This window comes from Puma concolor, chromosome B2, assembly GCF_028749965.1.
Source record: "Puma concolor isolate L17-30 chromosome B2, mPumCon1.1.hap2, whole genome shotgun sequence".
NCBI lineage: Eukaryota > Metazoa > Chordata > Mammalia > Carnivora > Felidae > Puma > Puma concolor.
Window position 1 is genome coordinate 131,030,742 of NC_141671.1, and position 21,097 is coordinate 131,051,838.

Genomic DNA, 21,097 nt, shown 5'->3' on the forward strand with positions numbered 1-21,097 from the left:
ACTGCCCAGCTTTTTACCTTCATGTGAGTAGGGCTGACCTTCTCAAGTGCTCAAATGTGGCTTGGCATTAGCAATCTTCTCTGCAAATCGAATTCCCAAACCTTTCTGGTGGGCCTGGCCTGTGTTGGGTTGTGCGGGTAAAAGCTAGCTAAGAAATAAAATTAATACTTTTCTGCAGCCTTTTCAAGCAACACCCTTCATGAAGATAATCAAATTCGGGAACTTTCGGCCACAGAACTTTGTAGCCATTGTGCAGAAGTACAAGCGAAATAAGAGCTGTGGGCCACTTCCCCCCTTCATGCTGAGAGCTCTCAGTTGCATGGAGAACACAGCCATGAATCCAGAGTAAAAAAATGGATACAGACAGAAGAAGCAAAGTGACACATAAGCAGCCAACTGTGTTATATAATCGGGGGGTCGGAAGGGCCAGTGATGCAAGGTCTTGTTAGACTGTCAAGGCTTAATTCTTAGGAGACATTTTGAGGAACAGAAGGCTGTAATTTAGTGAGGAGGAAGAACAGTGTGCTTCGGTTGCATCCAGCAAAATAGTGGCATCATAAACCCGAGCAACACTGCAGAAATTAAAAATTAAACTCTCCATATTCATACTGCATGAAAGCAGCCCCATAAAACTCTGATCTCTCATTCACCAATCAAAAAACCTTCTCAACCATTTCAGATATTTCCCCCAGCTATTCTGAAATTCAGTTTCTTTATTCTAGGGTCCTAAAACAAACAAACAAAACAACAACAACAACAAAAAACCCCTCCATTTTATAATTCAAGAAAACTGCTGCAGCCAACAGAAATCAAGGTGGTGGAGCCCTCAGGAAGCCACGGGCAGAGGCACTGCTAAGGAGGAGGGACGGTCACCCCCATGGTCCTGCGCTAGTGATCCAGCCAAAGCCAGTCCCAAAGGAGAAGCCAGTGAAATGCAGGGAGCTTCTCCTCCAGGGCCTCATGTGGCATGGGCCCTGAGCCTCTCCCTGCATTGAGATAACTTTGTGTTTACCTGGAAGGTTGGCTGAAACCACTCCACCCCTCACTGATTCTTCAGTAAAGAAAACACAGCTCTTGCTGTAATGATTTAATAAGAAGTAAATGTTATAATTCTGAAGTGTTTCCTAAATATTGAATTTATTAAACATCTATGTAGGTAGCGAACAGGATGCTAAAATTATAGTACCTCTTAGATCATTGTGGTAGACAGGCAGATGGCTCCCAGAGAAGTCTACACCCTAATCCCTGAAACTGATGAATATGTTATGTTACACAGCGGAGGGGCGGAGTTAAGAATGTAGCTGGACTGCACATTGAGAATCCGCTGATCTTCAGGTAAGGAGATTATCCAGGTGTATCCATTTAGACCCAGTGTGATCACAGGGTCCTTTAAATGTGGAAGAGGGAGGCAGAAGAGTCAATGTCAGAGCGATGAGATATAAGGAACGCTCCATAGAGAGTGCGCCTGGGTGGCTCGGTCTGTTAAGTGTCCAACTCTTGATTTTGGCTCAGGACATGATCTCACCATTTGTAGGTTTGAGCCCTGCGTCAGGCTGTGTGCTGACAGTGCAGAGCCTGCTTGGGATCTGTCTCTCTCCCTCTTTCTCTGCCCCTCCCCTGCTCACACTTTCTATATCAAAATAAATAAAGAAACTTGAAAAAAAAGAAAAGAAAGACTCAACAGGTCACTGCTGGCTGTGAAGATGGAGGAAAGGGCCATGAGCCAGGGAATACAGCTTCTGTAGATTCTGGAAAAGGCAAGAAAATATATTCTTCTTTAGAGTATTAGGAAGGACTGTAGACCTGACAACATCATGATTTTAGCCCAGTGAGACCCATGGCAGACACCTGATCTCCAGAAACTGTTTAAGGAATTTGTGTTGTTTTAAGCTACCATGTTTGTGGTAGTTTGTTATAGCAAGGACCCACAAACATATGGCCAACTAATCTTTGACAAACCAGGAAAGAATATCCAATGGCAGTTGGAAAGAATATCCAATAAAGGCAGTTTCTTCAGCAGATGGGGTTGGGAAAACTGGACAGCCACATGCAGAAGAATGAACCTGGACCACTTTCCTAGACCATACACAAAAATAACCTCAAAATGGGTGAAAGACCTAAACTTAAGACAGGAAGCCATCAAAATCCTCAAAGAGAAAGCAGGCAAAAATCTCTTTGATCTTGGCCACAGCAACTTCTTACTCAACATGTCTCTAGAGGCAAGGGAAACAAAAACAAAAATGAACTACTGGGACCTCATCAAAATAAAAAGCTCCTGCACAGCGAAGGAAACAATCAGCAAAACTAAAAGGCAACCGATGGAATGGGAGAAGATATTTGCAAATGACATATCTGATAAAGGGATAATATCCAAAATCTATAAAGAACTTACCAAACTCAACACCCAAGACAAATAATCCAGTGACGAAATGGGCAAAAGACATGAATAGACACTATTCCAAAGAAGACATCCAGATGGCTCCAACGAACATGTGAAAAAATTCTCAACATCCCTCATCATCGGGGAAATACAAATCAAACCCATAATGAGACACCACCTTACACCTGTCGAAATCTCTAACGTTAACAACTCGGGCAACAACAGATGTTGACAAGGATGCAGAGAAAGAGGATCTCTTTTGCCTTGCTGGTGGGAATGCCAACTGGTGCAGCCACTCTGGAAAACAGTATGAAGGTTCCTCAAAAAATTAAAAATAGAACTACCCTGTGACCCAGCAATTGCACTGCTAGTTATTTATCCAAAGGATATAGGTGTGCTGTTTCGAAGGGGCACATGCACCCCAATGTTTATAGCAGCACTATCAACAATAGCCAAAGTATGGAAAGAGCCCATATGTCCATCAATGGATGAATGGATAAAGAAGATATCTATATCTATATCTATATCTATATCTATATCTATATCTATATCTATATTTATATCTATATCTACACAATGCAGTATTACTCGGCAATTAAAGAATGAAATCTTGTCATTTGCAACAACATGGTTAGAACTAGAGTGTATTATACTAAGCAAAATTAGTCAGAGAAAGACAAATATCACATAACTTCACTCATATGTGGACTTTAAGATTCAAAACAGATTAACATAAAGGAAGGGAAGCAAAAATATTAAAACAAGGAGGGGGACAAAACATAAGAGACTCTTAAATACAGAGAACAAACTGAGGGTTGCTGGAGGGGTGTTGGGTGGGGGGATGAGCTAAAGGGGAGAGGGGCATCCAGGAGGACACTTGTCGGGATGAGCACTGGGTGTTATACATAGGGGATGAATCACTGGATTCTACTCCTGAAATCATTATTGCCCTATATGCTGACTAACTTGGATATAAATTAAAAAGAAAAAGAAGGAAGGAAGGGAGGAAGGGAGGAAGGAGGGAAGGAGGGAGGAAGGGAGGTTAAAAAAAAAACAATGGTGTGATTTCCTTCACATGGTGTCAGAAATTACCTTGTTCATTTGCTTCATTTTCTTATGGTCTCCCTTTGAACTCAAGAATACCTGCTCTGGGCCGGTGGCGGGGGGGGGGGGGGTACCCTGCCTGTGTGTTCACTGCTCATCCTGGAAGTTGGGAGCAGAGTTTGGAATACACTGGTGCTCAATAATTACTTCTTGAATGCCAAGTGAATAATTGTGTGCGTAAGTAAATGATTAGAAATCAATCTTCTCTCTGGAGCTTCTGCAAGATATATACATAGAAAATCACCAAGGGAAGGTGGAGGGTAGTAAAGGATCAGAGACCCACAGGGAGAGTAGATCTAAAGAGTACAGTAAAGTTTCAGAATGTATCAGTTACAGAACAATTAAGATTTAAACCCTCTGTGTGTTTGAAAGAGCCTAGGAAGCAGAAGAATGTAAGACTGCAGAAAGAAGTTAACTTTGATACAGGAAGAATAGTGGGTGTTCAACCACAGAAAACTGTTAAATGCCTTTTTTAGATTGACTTACCATAGTGCTTTAAATCAGTTTTTATCGGAAGACAATAAAAAAATGAAATTAACCTATAGCAAAAAATATAGTGAGAAACTGGACTTAGCAGAGAAACTGGGTAGAGCATCAATTGTGAAGCAAAATCAATATGGAAAAAATGTGTATCCTGCTAAGGCTTTCACTGTGCCTGTAAATATTAACAGGCAGCTTTCCACATTTGTTACATCACAAAGAAGGGAAAGATTACATTTAGAAACTCCCACAAAGTAAAAGCCAGGTGTTTTATGTGTTTCTCTTTGTTCATTTTCTGCATTGCTGGTTTGCAGGCAGATGTTTAACCCTATCTTTGCTTTTTGACGCTTCACTCATCATCAAATGTTCCTTAAGCACTCTGCACATAATAACTTGTTTAATTCTACCTATGAGGCAGGTGCCATATACACCATTTTTATAGATGAGGAAACTGAGCCTTTGCAAAAGTTATGGTGACTGCCTGAGGTTGCACCGTGACTTAGTGGTAGAGTGCGAAGTTAAGCCCAGGCAGTTTGTGGACACCACAAAGTGTCCACTCTCTTAACTGCCCCCCACGCCCTGCATACACCAGATGCTGGGTTGGGTCCTGGGATGGATTGGACCCAGTTCCTGGCCTCATGAGGCTCACACTCTTGTAGGAGAGCCATACTGGAAATGAGAATGGCACAAATGTCTATGGTGACTGGTGCCATGAAGGAGACACACAGCATAGGATTCTGAGAAAGTGAATAAATACCAGGGTGGGACTAATTCAGTTCTGGGAACCAGAGGCCAGTCACGTTGCAGGTCTCCTACTTTTATTCTGTGCCAAGAGCAAAAGAATACTTATATGTGAAAATGTGTATCCATATAAATGCCTCATATGCAAACATTAGGTGAGGGGAGGTTGATGAGATGTCATCTGAATGAGTTTTTAAAATTGCAACAGTAAGTTAATTTCTACAGTTTTTCTTCTTTCTTATAGTATGACACCTGGTCTGATTATCCTTTATCTCAGTCCGGCATTTCTCATCCTCAGCAGTATTGAATAATTGGGCCAGATAATTCTTTGTTGTGGGGGAGGGGAGTGCATTGTACAATGTTTAGCAACATTGCTGGCCTCCTCCCACTAGTAATAACCCTTCCCCACCCCAAAGCGTGACAACCAAAAATGCCTCCAGGAATTGCTGGATGTCCCCTGGAGAGCAAAATCAGCCTGGGTTGAGAAGCAGTGGTAAGCCACCAATAATTCAAATTCCACCTATGTCTAAAGTCCAATTACCTTGCCTAATGCTTCCAACCCATTCATGTCTCCACCTTTTCTTCTTGGCAACATGAAGTCTTTGAAGCTCAGCAGTTATATATCTTATTCAGACACACACACACAACACACACACACACACACAACACACACACACACACACACACACACACCCATCTGAGGCTGGCTACCTTAGGATGGGAAGGAACATGTACAGAAAGGAAGAAAATCAGCCCTTAGCTCCCCACTGCTCTGCACAGGGTTCGATTTGAGTTTTGTACCTCACTCTGCTGCATAGGAAGAAAAGAAAGGTCAGGGTGGAAAGAACCATCTAGCACTATAGATTGGCTGAGGGCATGGAAATAAACAATTCTGAAAGATGGCAATCCTGAGCAAAGGACCTACCAGATTATGACGTTTGATCTTCTGGGGAAAATGTCTCATTACTTTATAGTTACACCTATCCAAGCCTTAAGACTGAGTCATGAAATGTAAATGTGGTACCATATGGTGTTGCACTCCTGAGGAAAGAAGGTAAGATGTATGAGTGTAGGAGAGCTTTGAGTGGCTGTGCCTCAGACAAGAGGTCCCTTGAGGTTAGTTCCCATTCAGACCAAAACTTAGAAGGTCCCAAAGGTGAGGTACCAGCATGAAGAACAGTCAAACAATAGAAATTAAAGTGAATTTTAAAGGCTTGCATGGCCAGCATCTGTTCTCGTAAGACAGCAACTCAACAAAACAGAAAGACTTTCTGCTTTTAAACCAAGAAAGGCAGACTTAATCTGTAAAGCCTGTGCTTTGCGTGGGAGATGTGATGGTGGGGAAAAAATGGAACCACGAAGCAGCCATCTCTGGATCAACTTCTTAAAAAGCATCGTGATCCTAAGTCTTAACAAATGTCAAAATGAAGCCTTAAATAGCCCCACTGAATTCTACATCCCTGAAGTTGTTCCTAGAGCTTTTTGATTTTTTGCAGTAAAATTATAGAAAAGGTAGATTTTTTAATGTGCTAAATATTCTTACAGTACCATTTTAAATGTAATTATGTATGTTTAGTTATATTGTTGCTGCATTTTATTAATTAATCCAGAAACAATTATTGTGGGCTATCAAATGCCAGTTAGTGTGCATTTGTAGAGATACAAATACATACTCTGTTGCTGATTTCAAGGATCTTATTATCTAGTGGAGAAAAAAAAGATGAGGAAACTATCACAATGCAGGCCTTCAAATGTTTTGACAGAGTATAGGATGGCATAATAAATAAGGGGCAGCCTCCCGCTCAAACATGGAGGTCATGAGAAGAGAGCAAGTATCTGGAAGTTCTTTCTGAGAAGACAAAAATCTGTGTGAGCAATTAAAAAAATAAAAATATTACTTAATTTAGTCGATTTGAGACTTTAAACAAGTTATTTTGAATAAGTCTATTCTTATTACTCCTCTCATAAATGATGAAACATGGACTATAATCAAATAGAAAGTTGGAATTATAGAGAAACATAGATCTTTCGTGAGTGTTTGAATAATTGCCACAGCACTGAACAAAAGAATAATAAAATATATGGTTGATTTTTCCTATTAAGAGTATTTGCCAAAGCCTAATAAAATTCTCTTGATATCTTGCTTCATAAAGTGACTGAAGGGAAATGCCTCCGTGTTTTCCTACATTTAAAGCCACTAAGATATGTTACTGCCAAGATATGCAAATAGTGCTGCCTGGACTGGATGTAGGGGTGACAGGTTGAGTCTGGAATGCTTGTTGCTCTCAACATGCAGTTTTAAAGAGCACTGGACTTGGGATCATAAAACCTTAACGCAAACCCTACTCTACCGTTTAGTCAGCTGTGAGATTTTAGGCAAGCCGCCTCACCTTTCTCAGCCTCACTTACCTCCTGTGTAAGATGGGGCTCCACAGAATGACTGCAAAGATTAAATGAAATACAGGAAAGCCATGGGGGAGGGGAAGAAAAAAAAAAGAGGTTAGAGTGGGAGAGAGCCAAAGCATAAGAGACTCTTAAAAAACTGAGAACAAACTGAGGGTTGATGGGGGGTGGGAAGGAGGGGAGGGTGGGTGATGGGTATTGAGGAGGGCACCTTTTGGGATGAGCACTGGGTGTTGTATGGAAACCAATTTGACAATAAACTTCATATATTGAAAAAAAATAAAAATTAAAAAAAATAAATTAAAAAAATAAAAAATAAAGTAAGCTCTATGCCCAACATGGGGCTTGAACTCATTAAAAAAAAAAAAAAAAGAAAGAAAGAAAAAGAAAAGAAATACAGGAAAGCCTTGTTTTGCGAGCATAATTCGTTCTTGAAACACGCTCGTAATCCAAAGCACTTGCGTATCAAAGTGAATTTCCCCATAAGTAATAATGGAAACTCAGATGATTCATTCCACAACCCAAAAATATTCATATAAAAATGATTAAGATACTGTAATATGACACAAAATAATAAAATACAAAATATAAAGAAAAACAAATTCACCTGCACCTACCTTTGAAAACCTTCGTGGCTGGTGTGAGGGAGACAAGAGAGAGGGGGGTTATTGTGTAGGACGACTTTCACTATCACTAATGGAATCACTGCTATCTATTGGCTTAATGGAATCCTTTTCATGCAAATTTAACAAGGAACCTATCCAATGACACTTGTTTTTGCCTCCTTTTGAGGATTTTGCAGGAATGTGACATTGCATTGATTATCACCCACAATCCCAGAGCGAGAGAGAGAGAGAGAGAGAGAGAGAGAGAGAGAGAGAGAGAGAGAGACAGAGACAGACAGAGACAGAAAGAGACAGAGACAGAGAGAGACAGAAACCATTGGCTCAGTTGTGATCATGTGACATTCAGTGTCATGTAATACTCGTATTGGAAGACATTGCTCATTTATCAAGTTAAAATTTATTAGAAATGTTTGGTCCTCTTGCAGAACACTCCCAGAAGAAGTAACTCACAATCCAAGGTTTTACTGTACAGGTTAATTTTATCCATTATATTCCCTTACTAAGTAGCCATTGGCTGAATGGATATTCTCTTACAACAATACAAGATCATACTTTAACTTAAACATAATTGCAAAATATGTGACAAGGAGTAAATGGAAGGCTCCTGCTGTCTTCCTACTTCTTGCCCCACCCCAGTCTGTCCTCACTATGACCAGAATGAGCTTTATGAAACACAGATTGATCGTGTCCCTCTCCTAAGTGGTATCCTTCAGTGCCTACTCATCACTGTCCAGAGGAAACTCAGTGCCTTTTATGCAGAGGTCCCTTCTGTTCTGGGGGTGATCTGTGCCCACCTCTCCAGATAATCTCCTGTGCCCCCCGGCACACCCTGTGCTCAGCCAGGCTACATGTACCCACCCTCTCTTCTCATGTCTTTGCACACACTCCTTCCTCATATTGGAATGCCCTTGCTCCCAGTCCTTCACCCTGCAAAATACTTCTAGCTAGTTCTTCCATGTTCAGCGCAAGTCTCAAGACCTTCCTGTGTGCTTTCCATAGTGTGCCGATATCTGCTTCCCCAGGAAACTTCTCTCCCTGAAACGCCATTGTCCATGTGCTTGCTTCTCTCCCCTGTTGACTCAGACTCCTTGAGGGCAGGGACTCGGGGTTATTGCACTTTGCCTTTGCCTCACCCCGTGCCTGGAACAGTGTCGGTCCTCAGTAAGTCTTGTTGTATGCGTGAATCAATCAATCACTGCGATGGACTGAATGTGTCCCCCCCAAATCCATATGTTGAAATCTTAACCCAAAAGGCAATGGTGACAAGAGGTGCAACCTTTGGGAGGTGATAAGGTTATGAGAGTGGAGCCCCCATGAATGGGTTTAGTGCCCTTAAAAAAGAGATCCAAGAGAGCTCTCTCACTCTCTTTCTACCAATGTTAGGCCCAGTGAGAAGAAAGCTGCCTATAAACCAGAAACTGGGTCCTCAACAGACACATCAATCTGCTGGCACCTTGACCTTGGACTCCAGAACTGTAAGAAATAAGTGTTTGTTGTTTAAGCCTCCCAGTGCGTGATAGTTTTGATATTTGTATTAAAAGAGCCCAAGTGGACTAAGTCACTGATATTAATTGACGTACCAAGTGATTAAACATAAGACATACATATACCAAATGATTAAGACACAAGACAAAAGAAGTATAATTTGTAATGCCAGAATACAAATTCTGTATTCTTCAGAAACTTCCATCCCCAAATGAAACAAGGTATCAGTTATCAGTAAATCTGCTATGCATGATTTCACTAAATACTCTTTGGTAGCCAAGACTGCTACCTGCTAACTCAGCATACATTGTTTCTTTTCTCCAAAGTAATACACTTATTTTGAGTGGGGCACATGGTTACCAATTTTTTTTTAATCTTTATTTCCCAGTCTGCTTTGCAGCTAGATATGGCAAATGGATAAGTTCTGGCAAATAAAATGTAGATGGAAGTGTTTTTGCGGGACTTCAGGAAAGCTACTTAATCAGGGCTCATCAGGAAGGCAATCCCCACCCCCCCCAGCCTTTATTCTTCTGCTTTTCCTCTTTCTTCTAGCTTGCTTTTTAGAAATGGTAATAAGAGTCTCAGAAGCCATTCTGGACCATGAAACCATGGGGTCATCTTGATGAGGAAAGCCATGTGCTAGGATGTCAAAGCAGAAAAGACAGAGGGAGTCCTTTCCCTGATGACGCTATTAACTCCTGTGTTGCTGGCCTCTGGACTTATGAGAGGGAACTACATTGATACTCTAAGGCAGCAGTTAACAACTTACAAACTTACAAGTTACAAAGCAACAAGTTACAAATTTGTTTAGTAAAGAGCCAGCTAATAAACCTTTTAGGCTCTGGAGGCCACATAGATCTCTTTCACAACTGTGCAGCTCTACTGGTGGATTACAGAAGCAGCCACAGACAACACATACACACAGGAGTGACTGTGTTCAAATAAAATTTCAATATACCAAAATAGGCAGCAGGCTGGATTGAGTCCATGGGCTGGCACCTGTTATTCCCTGCTCCAAGGCACCGTGACGTCGAGTCTTTGTGGTATCTGTAGCCAAAACTAACCCTGACCAATGCATCGTATTTGGTGAGATGAGCCTTCTAAGTTGGGAGAATCGTCAAGACTCCATTTCATTTTTGAAAATAGTTTTTCTTTCAGTAGACTGCTTCTCCCCTACTTTGTCCTGATTGAAATTTACAAAGTCCTGACATTTCTGTTTCCAGACTCTTTTGATTATGGAGACCAAGTGAATCGGATCCAGGGCTTTTCTAGGTTTCCCTCAGTTCCATTATGGTTAGTTTGGAGGGTTCCAGCAGAATATAAATGGGACAGTCGTCAGGTGTGTGGACAAGGAGAATGGAGGACAAAAAACAAGGCCTTTAAGAATGGAGTGAAGGACACCATACTGAGAGCCCCTGAAGCGTGTTTGAGTTATATGATGAAACTTCCAGGCTGACTGGATGGTACCTTATTGTACGGTGTTACCAGGGAGATTTTACAAGCTGAACTGATGTTTAGCAGCAGGGCACAAGCTGGTCTTGAAGATTCTTTTCAGCAAAGACTTTTCCTGATGCTCTTTGGATGTCTTGGCTCTTCTGGTTTAGCTCATCCTGTGAAAACAGAACAAGTACAGAGAGAGAATGGCAAATTGATTTCCCATTCCGTGCAGATTCCAGCCGACGGCTAGTAGCTGTCTGGAGCTCTGTGTTGAGAAGGATTCCGTGGCTGCATTGGGGTTTTAACAGAAGTGGTCTGTGCTTCCCTAGCTGTGTTCTTCCCAGGGGCACCGGCTCAGGAGAGAAGAGGTCTCAGACAGGTCCTCGCTGTTGGTATAGACTCAAGGAATATGAAAGCTAGAAGGAAGCCATAGTTTAAACAGGCTCTAAACTGGTTCTTTTTACATAGGGTGTTATTAAGGCTCAGAATGCAAAATGCAAGGTTATACAACTAGTTAGTGGTAAAATCACAATTAAAAGTCAGTGGTGGAGGGGGCATCTAGGTGGCTCAGTTGATTAAGCATCCAACTTCGGCTCAAGTCATGACCTCACAGTTTGTGAGTTCAAGCCCCGCATCCGGTTCTGTGCTGACAGCTCAGAACCTGGGGCCTGCTTCAGATTCTGTGTCTCCCTCTCTCTCTGCCCCTCCCTGCTCACACTCTATCTCTCTCTCTCTCAAAAATGAATAAACATAAAAAAAATTTTTTTAAGTCAATGGTAGATATTTTCATTACACATACTACACATATATAAATAAGATCTTTTTATGCCTTTTACTACTTTTCGTAATTTCTCTCTAACATAGAACTGGAACCAGCTTGTAAGATCAACCAACACTTTCAGAGCTCCTGTTCCTGGCACTTTATGAACCTGATCCTTCAGACTCTGTTTAGTTCTATGAGCCCCCAGTACCCTTTCAAAAATTAGGGGTGGGGTGGGGGTGGAGTTGTTGTCAGGTTAATTATAATCAGATCAGTTTCAATTGCCTGCAATCAAGAACTATGGTTGATATGGAAATTGATCCCAGGAGTGGGTTTCAGGAAACAGACTCTCCAGGAAATATGAAGAAATTGGGAATTGATTCTGTAACCTAGATTAGGTAGATTGCAAAGTCCTATTTAATATCCAGAATGTGATTCCAACAGCTCATGGCACCCAGTGGTCAATGACTTAATTAAATGCATCTGTGCTCATCTTGCATCAACCACTCATGGAGGGAAGGAAAGGTTTTGGATTACCACTGCCATGGAAGACGGGAAAAGATATGAGAGATCCGAGGCCCCTAAGGTGAGATGTAGAATGAGGAGCTCCAAACCACACCTGCTTGGATCAAGGTACAAGAAAAATCCAAGAACCTTCAATGGTCATGTAAAAAAAAAAAAAAAAAAAAAAAAGTCCTTTATGTATGTGGCCTCCGAACAGAGGTATTTTAGTAAAAAATTAAATCCCACAAAGTTTAATCCCATGGGATTTTAAGCCATAATGTTAGCTGAACACACAGTATCTTCCAGTGTCCTGGGAAGAGCAGGGCCCAGGGAATTGGAGCAGTTAATTTGGGGGACTCAGAATACCTAGAAATCCCTGCCGCTAAGGGCCTCCCTTGCCCTTCGATGAGGCTTCTCCTCCTTGCTGAAGAGGTTATTCTGCTCCATTACCTGCAGGAAGGTCCGTGCCAGGAAGAGCCACTTTTGGGACTCCAGAATCTTCTCTGTTCTTCAAGCCCAAACCTTTGCAGTAAATTTTTGCCTGTCATTTTTAGATAGCAGCATTTCCTAAATTCCTGCTTCCAGGTAATTTATTTATGTGAGATTCTGAAGGTCTCCATGAGTGAGGTTCAATAAATCTCTGTTTTAGAACCCTCACAATTTTTCTACTAAAATAAAACAGTTTATTAAATTGACAAGTCCTTAGTGCTAATCAATTACTACAGATATACAATTAAAAGCAATTTTTAAATGAATAAAAATTCTTTTTTTTAATTTTTTTTTTCAACGTTTATTTATTTTGGGGACAGAGAGAGACAGAGCATGAACGGGGGAGGGGCAGAGAGAGAGGGAGACACAGAATCGGAAACAGGCTCCAGGCTCTGAGCCATCAGCCCAGAGCCTGACGCGGGGCTCAAACTCACGGACCGCGAGATCGTGACCTGGCTGAAGTCGGACGCTCAACCGACTGCGCCACCCAGGCGCCCCTAAATGAATAAAAATTCTTAAGTGTACTTGGGACTTTCCTCATTGATCTTCTTCTTTATTCAATCACTGCTTTATTTTTCTCTGTTTTTCTACTCCATTTTATTATTGTTCTATATTTTAAAAGTAATATAACCAACATTAGAGAAAAATTAAGATAAAGAAAACATGACCCATGATTCTGTTATTGGTACCATTTTGGTTTATTTCCTTCAGGGCTTTTTCATTTTCTTTTTTCCCTCTGAACATTATGATAAATATATTGTTTGTGCTTCTTAAACTTAATATATTGCACACATTTTAATCTCTTCGTGTCTCCATAACCTTCTTTCCAAAGGGTGCCTAATACTGAAAAGAGTACAGGCATTAAGCTGTGATTATTAATTATTGAGGAAAGGAACTCTCCTTTATTATACCCAGCTACTGGTGGATATTCAATTACCATTCGCTGAATTGAATTGAAATTCCTTGCCCATTCTAACTTTGTAATATTTTAAACATTCTTCCAACATCTTTATGGTTGTAGCTTTTCACATATTTTTATTTAAGATAGAGTCTGACAAGTGGGATCACTGGTCATGTGGTATGACCGTGTTTATAGCTCAATATGTGTTGCCAAATTGCTTTCTTTCTGGAAGGGCTGTATCGATTTATGCCGCTCTCCGGCAATGCATGAGGTCACCAACCTCACTGCCCCCTTGTCAGCTCTCATGCAATAGGAGGGGGTACAGCATCTCATTGTGATTTTAGTGTGAATGTTTCCTCATTTGTGTATTTACTAATTGCATTTTCTCATTTGTGAATTTGCTTACTTTGCGTTAGCAATTTGAATGAAGTCTATCTAGAGCGAAGATAGTCATTTATACTTACTGCAAGTATTGGCCTCATTTGGGTCTTTTTATTTTCCATTTAGTTGTAGGAGTTTTTGGAACAGCTTTACTCTCAGTTGAAGAGAAAACTATTAGCCTTCTTCTGAGAGTCCCTTGAGCTCGGAAGATTTGCAACCTAGTGAAAATGCTCCTGTCCCTTTGCTTTAGTTGCTGGCATTAATTGACCAAAAGGGAGACAACTTATTCTTAACTGCTGTCAGCTAATCCAGGAAACACTTGAAATTACCTCGTCCTACGAGGCAGTAGTGCTTGGATGGTCAAAAACAGAATAAAGTACCAAAGGCTGCCCGTTGTTACTATCCCTTTCCAACTAGGAAATTTGCCTCCATTTGATCAAACCCTCCTGCCCAACTTCTTGTCCCTGAAGCAGGTGTTTGACATATGTCTTCAAAAATATTTGCAGATTTCTCTCTTCTTCCAAACCTGCTTCTCATGGAGTAGCCATGTGGCCCCCACTTCTCCACGAGAAATTGAGTCTAAACAGAACAAAAACAGTTGCCACTATCAAAGGTAGTGATTCCTAGAATTGGGTATCCTTGTTCATTCTCAGCATCGTGCAAATCATATCTTTTGTTCTTTTCCTAAACCTCTGCCAGTTTTTGACCCCCAACTCCATAGTTTATTCTAGTAAACTATACCTGTTTTTTTCTAGCAAAATACACCAATTGGTGTAGTTCACCAATTTTTAGTTTTAGTTTTCCCTTAGAGGAGGAAAGAAAGACTAATTCAACTTCTAAAACTTTTTTTTTCAGAAATTTCTGCTTCAATCCTATTCCCTCACATTTTACTCCTAGACTCTAACTGAAACATCTTTTCTTTCTGAGGAAACCTCTGTGAACTGCAAGACACTGAAAACAGGATCTGTATTTGTTGTTTCAAAATTAATTAAATAGAAGTGATATCTTCCAAAGCATCAGAACTCAGATATACATTTGTACTAAAGGTAATTGGTTAGCACAAAGTTGCACAGAAACAAATCCCATACCTATACAGGGGGGTGTATGTGTTTTATTTAACAAAACATAGGAAGAAATTATTAAATCAGAGGTCAGGAGATGGGTCCTAGTTCCACTTGGCCAATTATCAGCTAAATGACCTTGACTGTGTCATTTAACTTCTTTGAGGCTCAATTTCCTTACCCACAAAACTGGACTTTCAAGCTTTAGGGTTGTCTTTAGCGAAACAACTCAGTTTTCAAGTGAAAAATAAAAAATAAAACAGACACTTGTAGAATTCTTCTGGTTGAAGTAATAGCAGGAGGCCTAGGGTCCCATCCTCTTAACCACCCCAGTCTTCTGTTTCTCAGGGCTTCAGAGGCTGCTTCAAGGAACCCTCAGATTACCCATTATCATGATGTCTTAATTCATGTTTGGAACGACCAAGTTCTCCTCTAGCTCTGAAATGCTGTACTCTCCAGTGGTTAAAATTCAGATCATGCTAGGATTGGATTGGGTATTAGCAGGGTGGTGAGACCCGGGCATTTGGGAATATCCAGGAATAGAGAAGTGATGCCTCTGTCTGCCGTCTACACAAGCGCATCGATGTGTCATGAAATTTTTTTAGTAGGAATAACACAAGTGCTTTCTGTGCACCGTGAACTGCAAGGCAGATCATCCTATATTACCTCCTTTAATCCTCTCCATCAACTTCATCTGAAACTACTCACCCCACCCCACTCCAAACACAGTAGTCCAGCTCAGGTCATAGGGCCCCTTCTCTTATTTTAGGTTCCAATGTATATGTCACATTCTAAGAGAAGTCTGCTTTGGCCATCCTAACTAAAGATATCCTGGACATCGTATCTTGTTTGATTCACAACATTTATTACTACCTGCATAAGTATTTAATCAGCTTATTAGTTTGTTATATTTATTTTTACTCGTATAGTTTCTGACTCTCTCCACATACTCTGAAATGTGGACCCCATGGAGAATAAAGATGTTGTCTATCTTGTTCATCACCAAATCCTCAACACCGAGAAAAGTGCCTTGCCCACAGTAGATGCCTTGTTAAGTATCGGGTGAATGAATAAATGAACAAGAGAGGTACTTATTGTAATCTCTGTTGCACAGATGAGGAAACTGAGGCTTAGAGAGGTTTAATTACCAGCTGTAAATCATATAACTGGTAAATGATAGAACCTTCATTCAAAGTCAAGTTTGACCTGAAATCAACTGGCCTCTCTTGGTGGAACCATTTTCAACACTAATCAATGCCCATATCTGCCCGGTGGAATGCTAATAAGATAATGATTACAACAATAATGAAAATTATGATACCCATAATTGCATACCGAATGTGTGTTCCTGGGGCTTCTCCTTGATCACCTACAGAGCACGCATCACCTTAGCTAGCAGCACATTCATCATTGGGTCATCTAATTTTTGAAAAGTGTTCTCTCGAGCCAAAAATCTACCTTCATGAGTCTTCCACTCACTGATCCTAGTTTATCCCTCCGTAACAAAACAGAACAAATCCTTTCTGGCTGCCAGATAGGAGAGGAGGTGAGCAGCAGCAGGGTGGACTCTGTCTGGATTTCCTGACTTTCTTGCCGGTGTGCAAGTACCTGGTAAGCCAAACATTCCCAAGTGGTCAATTTACAAGGCAGTTTACCTGCCTTGGGTACTTTAATGAGTAGTAGTGTTGTTGTTTCATCTTAATTAATGGTGATATTCTTTTCCTTCACCATTATATCCGTGCATTCTTGTTAAGGAAATTGGGTCCTCACCCACTGGCTTTGAGTGATCAGTTTTGCTTTTGCAGACTGCCTTCATATGAAAGCCATCTTCATATAATATTCACTTTCCCCTCTAACTTGGGTGTGATGAAGGCCGACAAGAAGTCTGGTAAACCCTCTGAGCTCCTTGAAACCAAGGCCCAGTAAAAACTTGTTTAATTCAGTTCTTTTGTGGTCTCTGGCTTTAGCCTTTGGCCTTTGAGTGCATTTTCATCCAAGTTCCACTGTGGTCTCTGTGGTCTCCGCTGGTGGCAGCTGGTTCCCAAGGATATTACCTGTGTTTGAATCTAACATGGCTCATAACTTTTATCTAGATCCAGTTGCTTTGGTCTGTTCCACCTGAAGAAACAGAAAAATGTGATAATAACAGCTAGTATGTAGTAAGCTCTGTGAGCCAAGAGCTGTTTTAAACCCTTTACTTATATTATCACATTTAACAGACAATAACATGTCCTGGGAAAATAGCACAGGCCTCATGAGTGCTTCACATTCATTACTTAATTTCATCTTTAATTTCCATGTCCTGCCTTACAGTATTTTATCTTCCTCAGTGATATGATGGATTAAATGCATAGTCCATGGAAAGAGCTTAGAACAATGCCTAGCATAGAGTTAGCACTCACAAAATGTTAGCTGTTGAGGCTCCTGGGTGGTTCAGTCAGTTAAGCATCCAACTTCAGCTCAGGTCATGACCTCACAGTTCATGGGTTTGAGCCCCGCATCAGGCTCTGTGCTGACAGCTCAGAGCCTGGAGCCTGCTTCAGATTCTGTGTCTCCTTCTCTGCCCCTCCCCCACTCGCACTCTGTCTCAAAAATAAAATTTAAAAAAAACACAAAAAAAGAAATGTTAGCTATTATTATTACCATATTTCTTTCTTTATAATTTTTTTAACATTTATTTATTTATTTATTTTTGAGAGACCAAGAGAGACAGAGCATGAGCAGGGGAGGGGCAAAGAGAGGGAGACACAGAATCTGAAACAGGCTCCAGACTCTGAGGTGTCAACACAGAGCCCGATGTGGGGCTCGAACCCACGAACATGAGATCGTGACCTGAAACAAAGTCAGATGCTCAACCAACTGAGCCACCCAGGCACCCTTGTCATATTTCTTTCTGAAAGCTGAATAGATTCAGTATTGTTGGATCTAGACTCACAGTGGAGCGTGCATTTTTCTGGCTTAAATCAACATACCATAGTACAGTAGACAGGTTGATAAGGTCCAAGTGGTAACATGCTATAGGACAAGAGACCCGTGGCCAGGCATGAGCTCTGCCACTGAATAGATTGAACACCCAGCAAGTTCCTGGGCTCCTAAGACCCTCAGTTTCCTCATCCATACATGAGACGTGTGAACCTAATGATCTCTAAGACCCTTTGCCCTTCTAAGTCCTCCCCACATATGTCTTTGTCAAAATGTGGGGCTTATCTTTGTTACCATGAGGTTTGTGTCTGTACTATCTCCACCCACCCATCACGTTAAAATCCCAAATCACTATAATGGAAAATGATTCGGGAAATGCCTAGCAAGGAAGATGAGAAAAGCACCCTCCAGGACCTCTCCTGTCTGCTCCCCAGCACTGTCGCCGTTATGCAAAGCCAACCATACCCGAGTGACTTAGGGGGGAAAGCACAGCATGAAATACACCACTGGTAGGATTTGGTTTTTGTTTGTTTTTCAAATGGGTCTCATAGGATTCTGCTGCATGGAAGGTGGCGTGTCATGGTAAGAAAAGTGCTGACCCAGGAGCCAAGAGCTTTTGAGCTTAACTCCAGCTCCAGCTCTGCCACTGTCTGGTCCTCGGGCAAATGACTTACCTTCCTTGAGCCTTAGTTGTTTTAACTGTCACAAAGGAATTGTTCAAGATCTTCCGATTCTAAAACTCTCTGCTACTAAGTTCTTTATGTGAGAACAATGCTCAGATGAAATCCTATGGACAGAAACGCATTTTTTTCACTTCTTTCTCTTTTCTTTGCCAAGCGTAATGAGAGTTGGTGTGGAAAAAAAAAGTGCTGTGAAAAGGTTCATTCAGCCTTTTCTTAATAGATCGAGTGGTTGGTATTTCTGCTGGCTTCTGAAATACATTACAAATCACAATCTGGAAAAAGTTCCAAAGCAGCTCCAAGCTTTCCTGCTGAATTTGGATACATCTTTAGGTCTTACTCTGCAGCTCATCCTTAACAACTGACAAAATATTTACTTTGCTCGGTACAGAAAAGGGTAACATTTTCCAAAATATTAAACTAGGTTGGATTCAGAACACAGACAATGAGGCAAAAAGTTGGACCTCTTTTCCAAGCCATGTCGTTGAATCATTTTCCAGAGTGCCATGAGAAACAGGGCCTTAGTGGATGTTTATGCTCCACGGTAATTCCGAAACAGACAGAAGCCAGCCAGCCCCTGTCTAGCATGCCCACTGGTGTGTAGAACACAGGTTCTCAAAGTGTGGTCCCCGGACCAAGAGCATCACCATTGCTAGGGAACTGCTTAAATATACAAACTCTCACAACCTATCCCAGAACGATGGAATCAGAACATCCTGAGAGGTGGCCGGCAATCTGTGTTGTAATGAGTCCTCCAGTAAAGAAGTCCAAGTAAATCTCACACTGGTAAAAGTTTGAGAACCACTGGTGTAGGCCCATGAAGGCTACAGGCACTTCTTACCTTTGAATGGAAAGTGTGAAACAATGGCAAGACTAGTAGCTTTTTCTCATAAATAATTTTTTTTCTAACATAAATAAGTTGGTATGTAAGTTTGAAACTTGAGCATATTGTTTTTTGAAATGCTGTCCCCCTCCATCCCCCAGCTTCCTCTACCCTGCCCCCTAATCCCGCCCTCACCTACGTGCTCATGGCAATGGTGTCTGAGTTATTTGGCCATTGTTTAGGACAGTAAAAATGCACTGCAATTTGTTTTAACATACTTGCACATAGCTGGTGATTCTGATCAGAACTAATTGTACTTTTAAAAAATTTTCACTTGAGATATCTCCTAGGGGAAAATAAGGAGACAAAAATGAATGCCTATAATTTATAATTTTGTTATGTTAATTAGTCTTATCACTAACAAAATAACTATTTTTATAAATAAATTGTGATTTTTTAATTTTTTTAAGTGTATTCATTTTTTTTGAAAGAGAGAGAAGCAGGGAGAGGGGGAGAGAGAGAATCACACTCAGGCTCCACAATCAGCACAGAGCCTGAAACAGGGTTTGATCCCATGATCTAGGATCATGACCTGAGCCAAAATTAAGAGTCGGACATTTAACCAACTGAGCCACCCAGCCGCCCCAATAAACTGTGATTTTTTTAAATACAGGAAATTACTCTAGTTGCCAGCTTTAATTAAGAAATAGACTACCATTTAAATGACTATATTGTGTCTATCCAAAATTGCAAATAATTTCTGAGAGGAATGAAGATAATCCTCACAAACACCTCCTCATGCCACTCCAAAATGTCTCACACCTGCCCACTCATGTGTGTGACCTGCCCAGCCACTGCAGGCATCTGAGCTGTGACCTTTGTCCTGCAGTCTCAAGCTTGGCCACGTCATTCAGCCCCAGCGTCCCCCATCTGTTGATTTGGAAGGCTCACAAACCTGTAACTACAGTGATTTCACTCCCAGGTTCCAGCCAGTATTCCAGCTACTTCTATATCTTTCCAGCACCTTAGAGACCTGACAAGAGATCACACATGCAAACCAGAACCCGTCAACATGTACCCTAACCTGATTCTCTCTGACATTCCTTTTCTGATAATGAATGTCCCCCTCTCTGCTCTCTACCATCTGCCATAATTTGGGGGCAGGAGAGCAGATATAGTAGAAATCACACCCGTTTTGGAACTCTATAGATCTGGATTCAGATCCAGGCTCTTCCACCTACTGGCCACACGCCATGAGGCGACTCCTCAGATGTTCAGCATCTTCAGGTGCACAGTGGAAGATGGCAAACTGGAGGAAGCAAAGATGAAAAGTATATAAAAACAGGATTGTGTACCACATTGTCCGAGCCAGAACACATGGAGAATGAAAGGAGCCATTGTTAATAATTATCTCATGATCAAAGAAAACAAAAGAAAAGAAAAAAAAGAGAAGAAGGCATAAACAGATTGTGGCAAGAAAAGGACATTTGTTTATCCTATATATCTAGTGTTCTGAGTAACAGGTAGTATGTCCTCAATAAATACTAGTTCCCTTTGCCTTTCTTCTTGCTATTCCAATGTTTGCCTTCAGTGTTTTCTGAATCTACCTTTTGTTTTCATTCCTCCTGTCCCCAAAGCTGTCCTCAATCCCTGTCACTTGGAGGAAGTAATGTTCTCTTGGTTGAGCTCCTCGCCTTCCATTTCTCCCCTCTAATATATCCTGTGGGCTCATGTCAGTTAATCTTCCGAAACTACATCTCTTAAACCATTCTCTGCCTCAAGACCCTTTAATGACTTCCCATTGCCCACTTAATAAAGTTCGAACTCTCTAGCTTGGCATTTAAAGTCTTCTTTTTGGGGTTCAATCTATTTTTCCAGACTTAATTCCAAGCGTTGCCCTTTATCTATAGCAAGTTCTTA

At 41.1% G+C, this 21,097-nt stretch overlaps 1 protein-coding gene and 1 long non-coding RNA gene across 20 annotated transcripts in view; one reads left to right on the forward strand and one right to left on the reverse strand.

Annotated features, from left to right (window-relative positions):
- AIG1 (androgen induced 1) overlaps window positions 1-21,097 on the forward strand; it is a 245,402-nt gene that overhangs the window by 119,832 nt on the left and 104,473 nt on the right. Inside the window, exon 4 of one of the 13 annotated variants that reach the window (XM_086708029.1) lies at window positions 723-1,676. The exons of the other annotated variants lie outside the window; for them this stretch is intronic. Coding sequence (XP_086564155.1) covers window positions 723-995 — 273 coding nt within the window. The 3' untranslated portion in view covers window positions 996-1,676. Of the gene's footprint in view, window positions 1-722; window positions 1,677-21,097 lie in introns of those variants that run through there. 13 annotated transcript variants of the gene reach the window in all.
- The window catches only part of LOC147581259 (uncharacterized), a 169,760-nt gene continuing 156,775 nt past the window's right edge, over window positions 8,113-21,097 (reverse strand). For 2 of the 7 annotated variants that reach the window (XR_015251587.1, XR_015251592.1), the window contains 6 exons: window positions 20,368-20,486; window positions 19,456-19,523; window positions 18,349-18,461; window positions 17,155-17,334; window positions 16,088-16,870; window positions 8,113-10,829 (listed from right to left, as the gene is read on the reverse strand). This is a non-coding gene — a long non-coding RNA (uncharacterized LOC147581259). The remainder of the gene's footprint in view (window positions 10,830-16,087; window positions 16,871-17,154; window positions 17,335-18,348; window positions 18,462-19,455; window positions 19,524-20,367; window positions 20,487-21,097) is intronic. The other 5 variants (XR_015251600.1, XR_015251594.1, XR_015251597.1 and 2 more) reach the window with 4 other exon arrangements.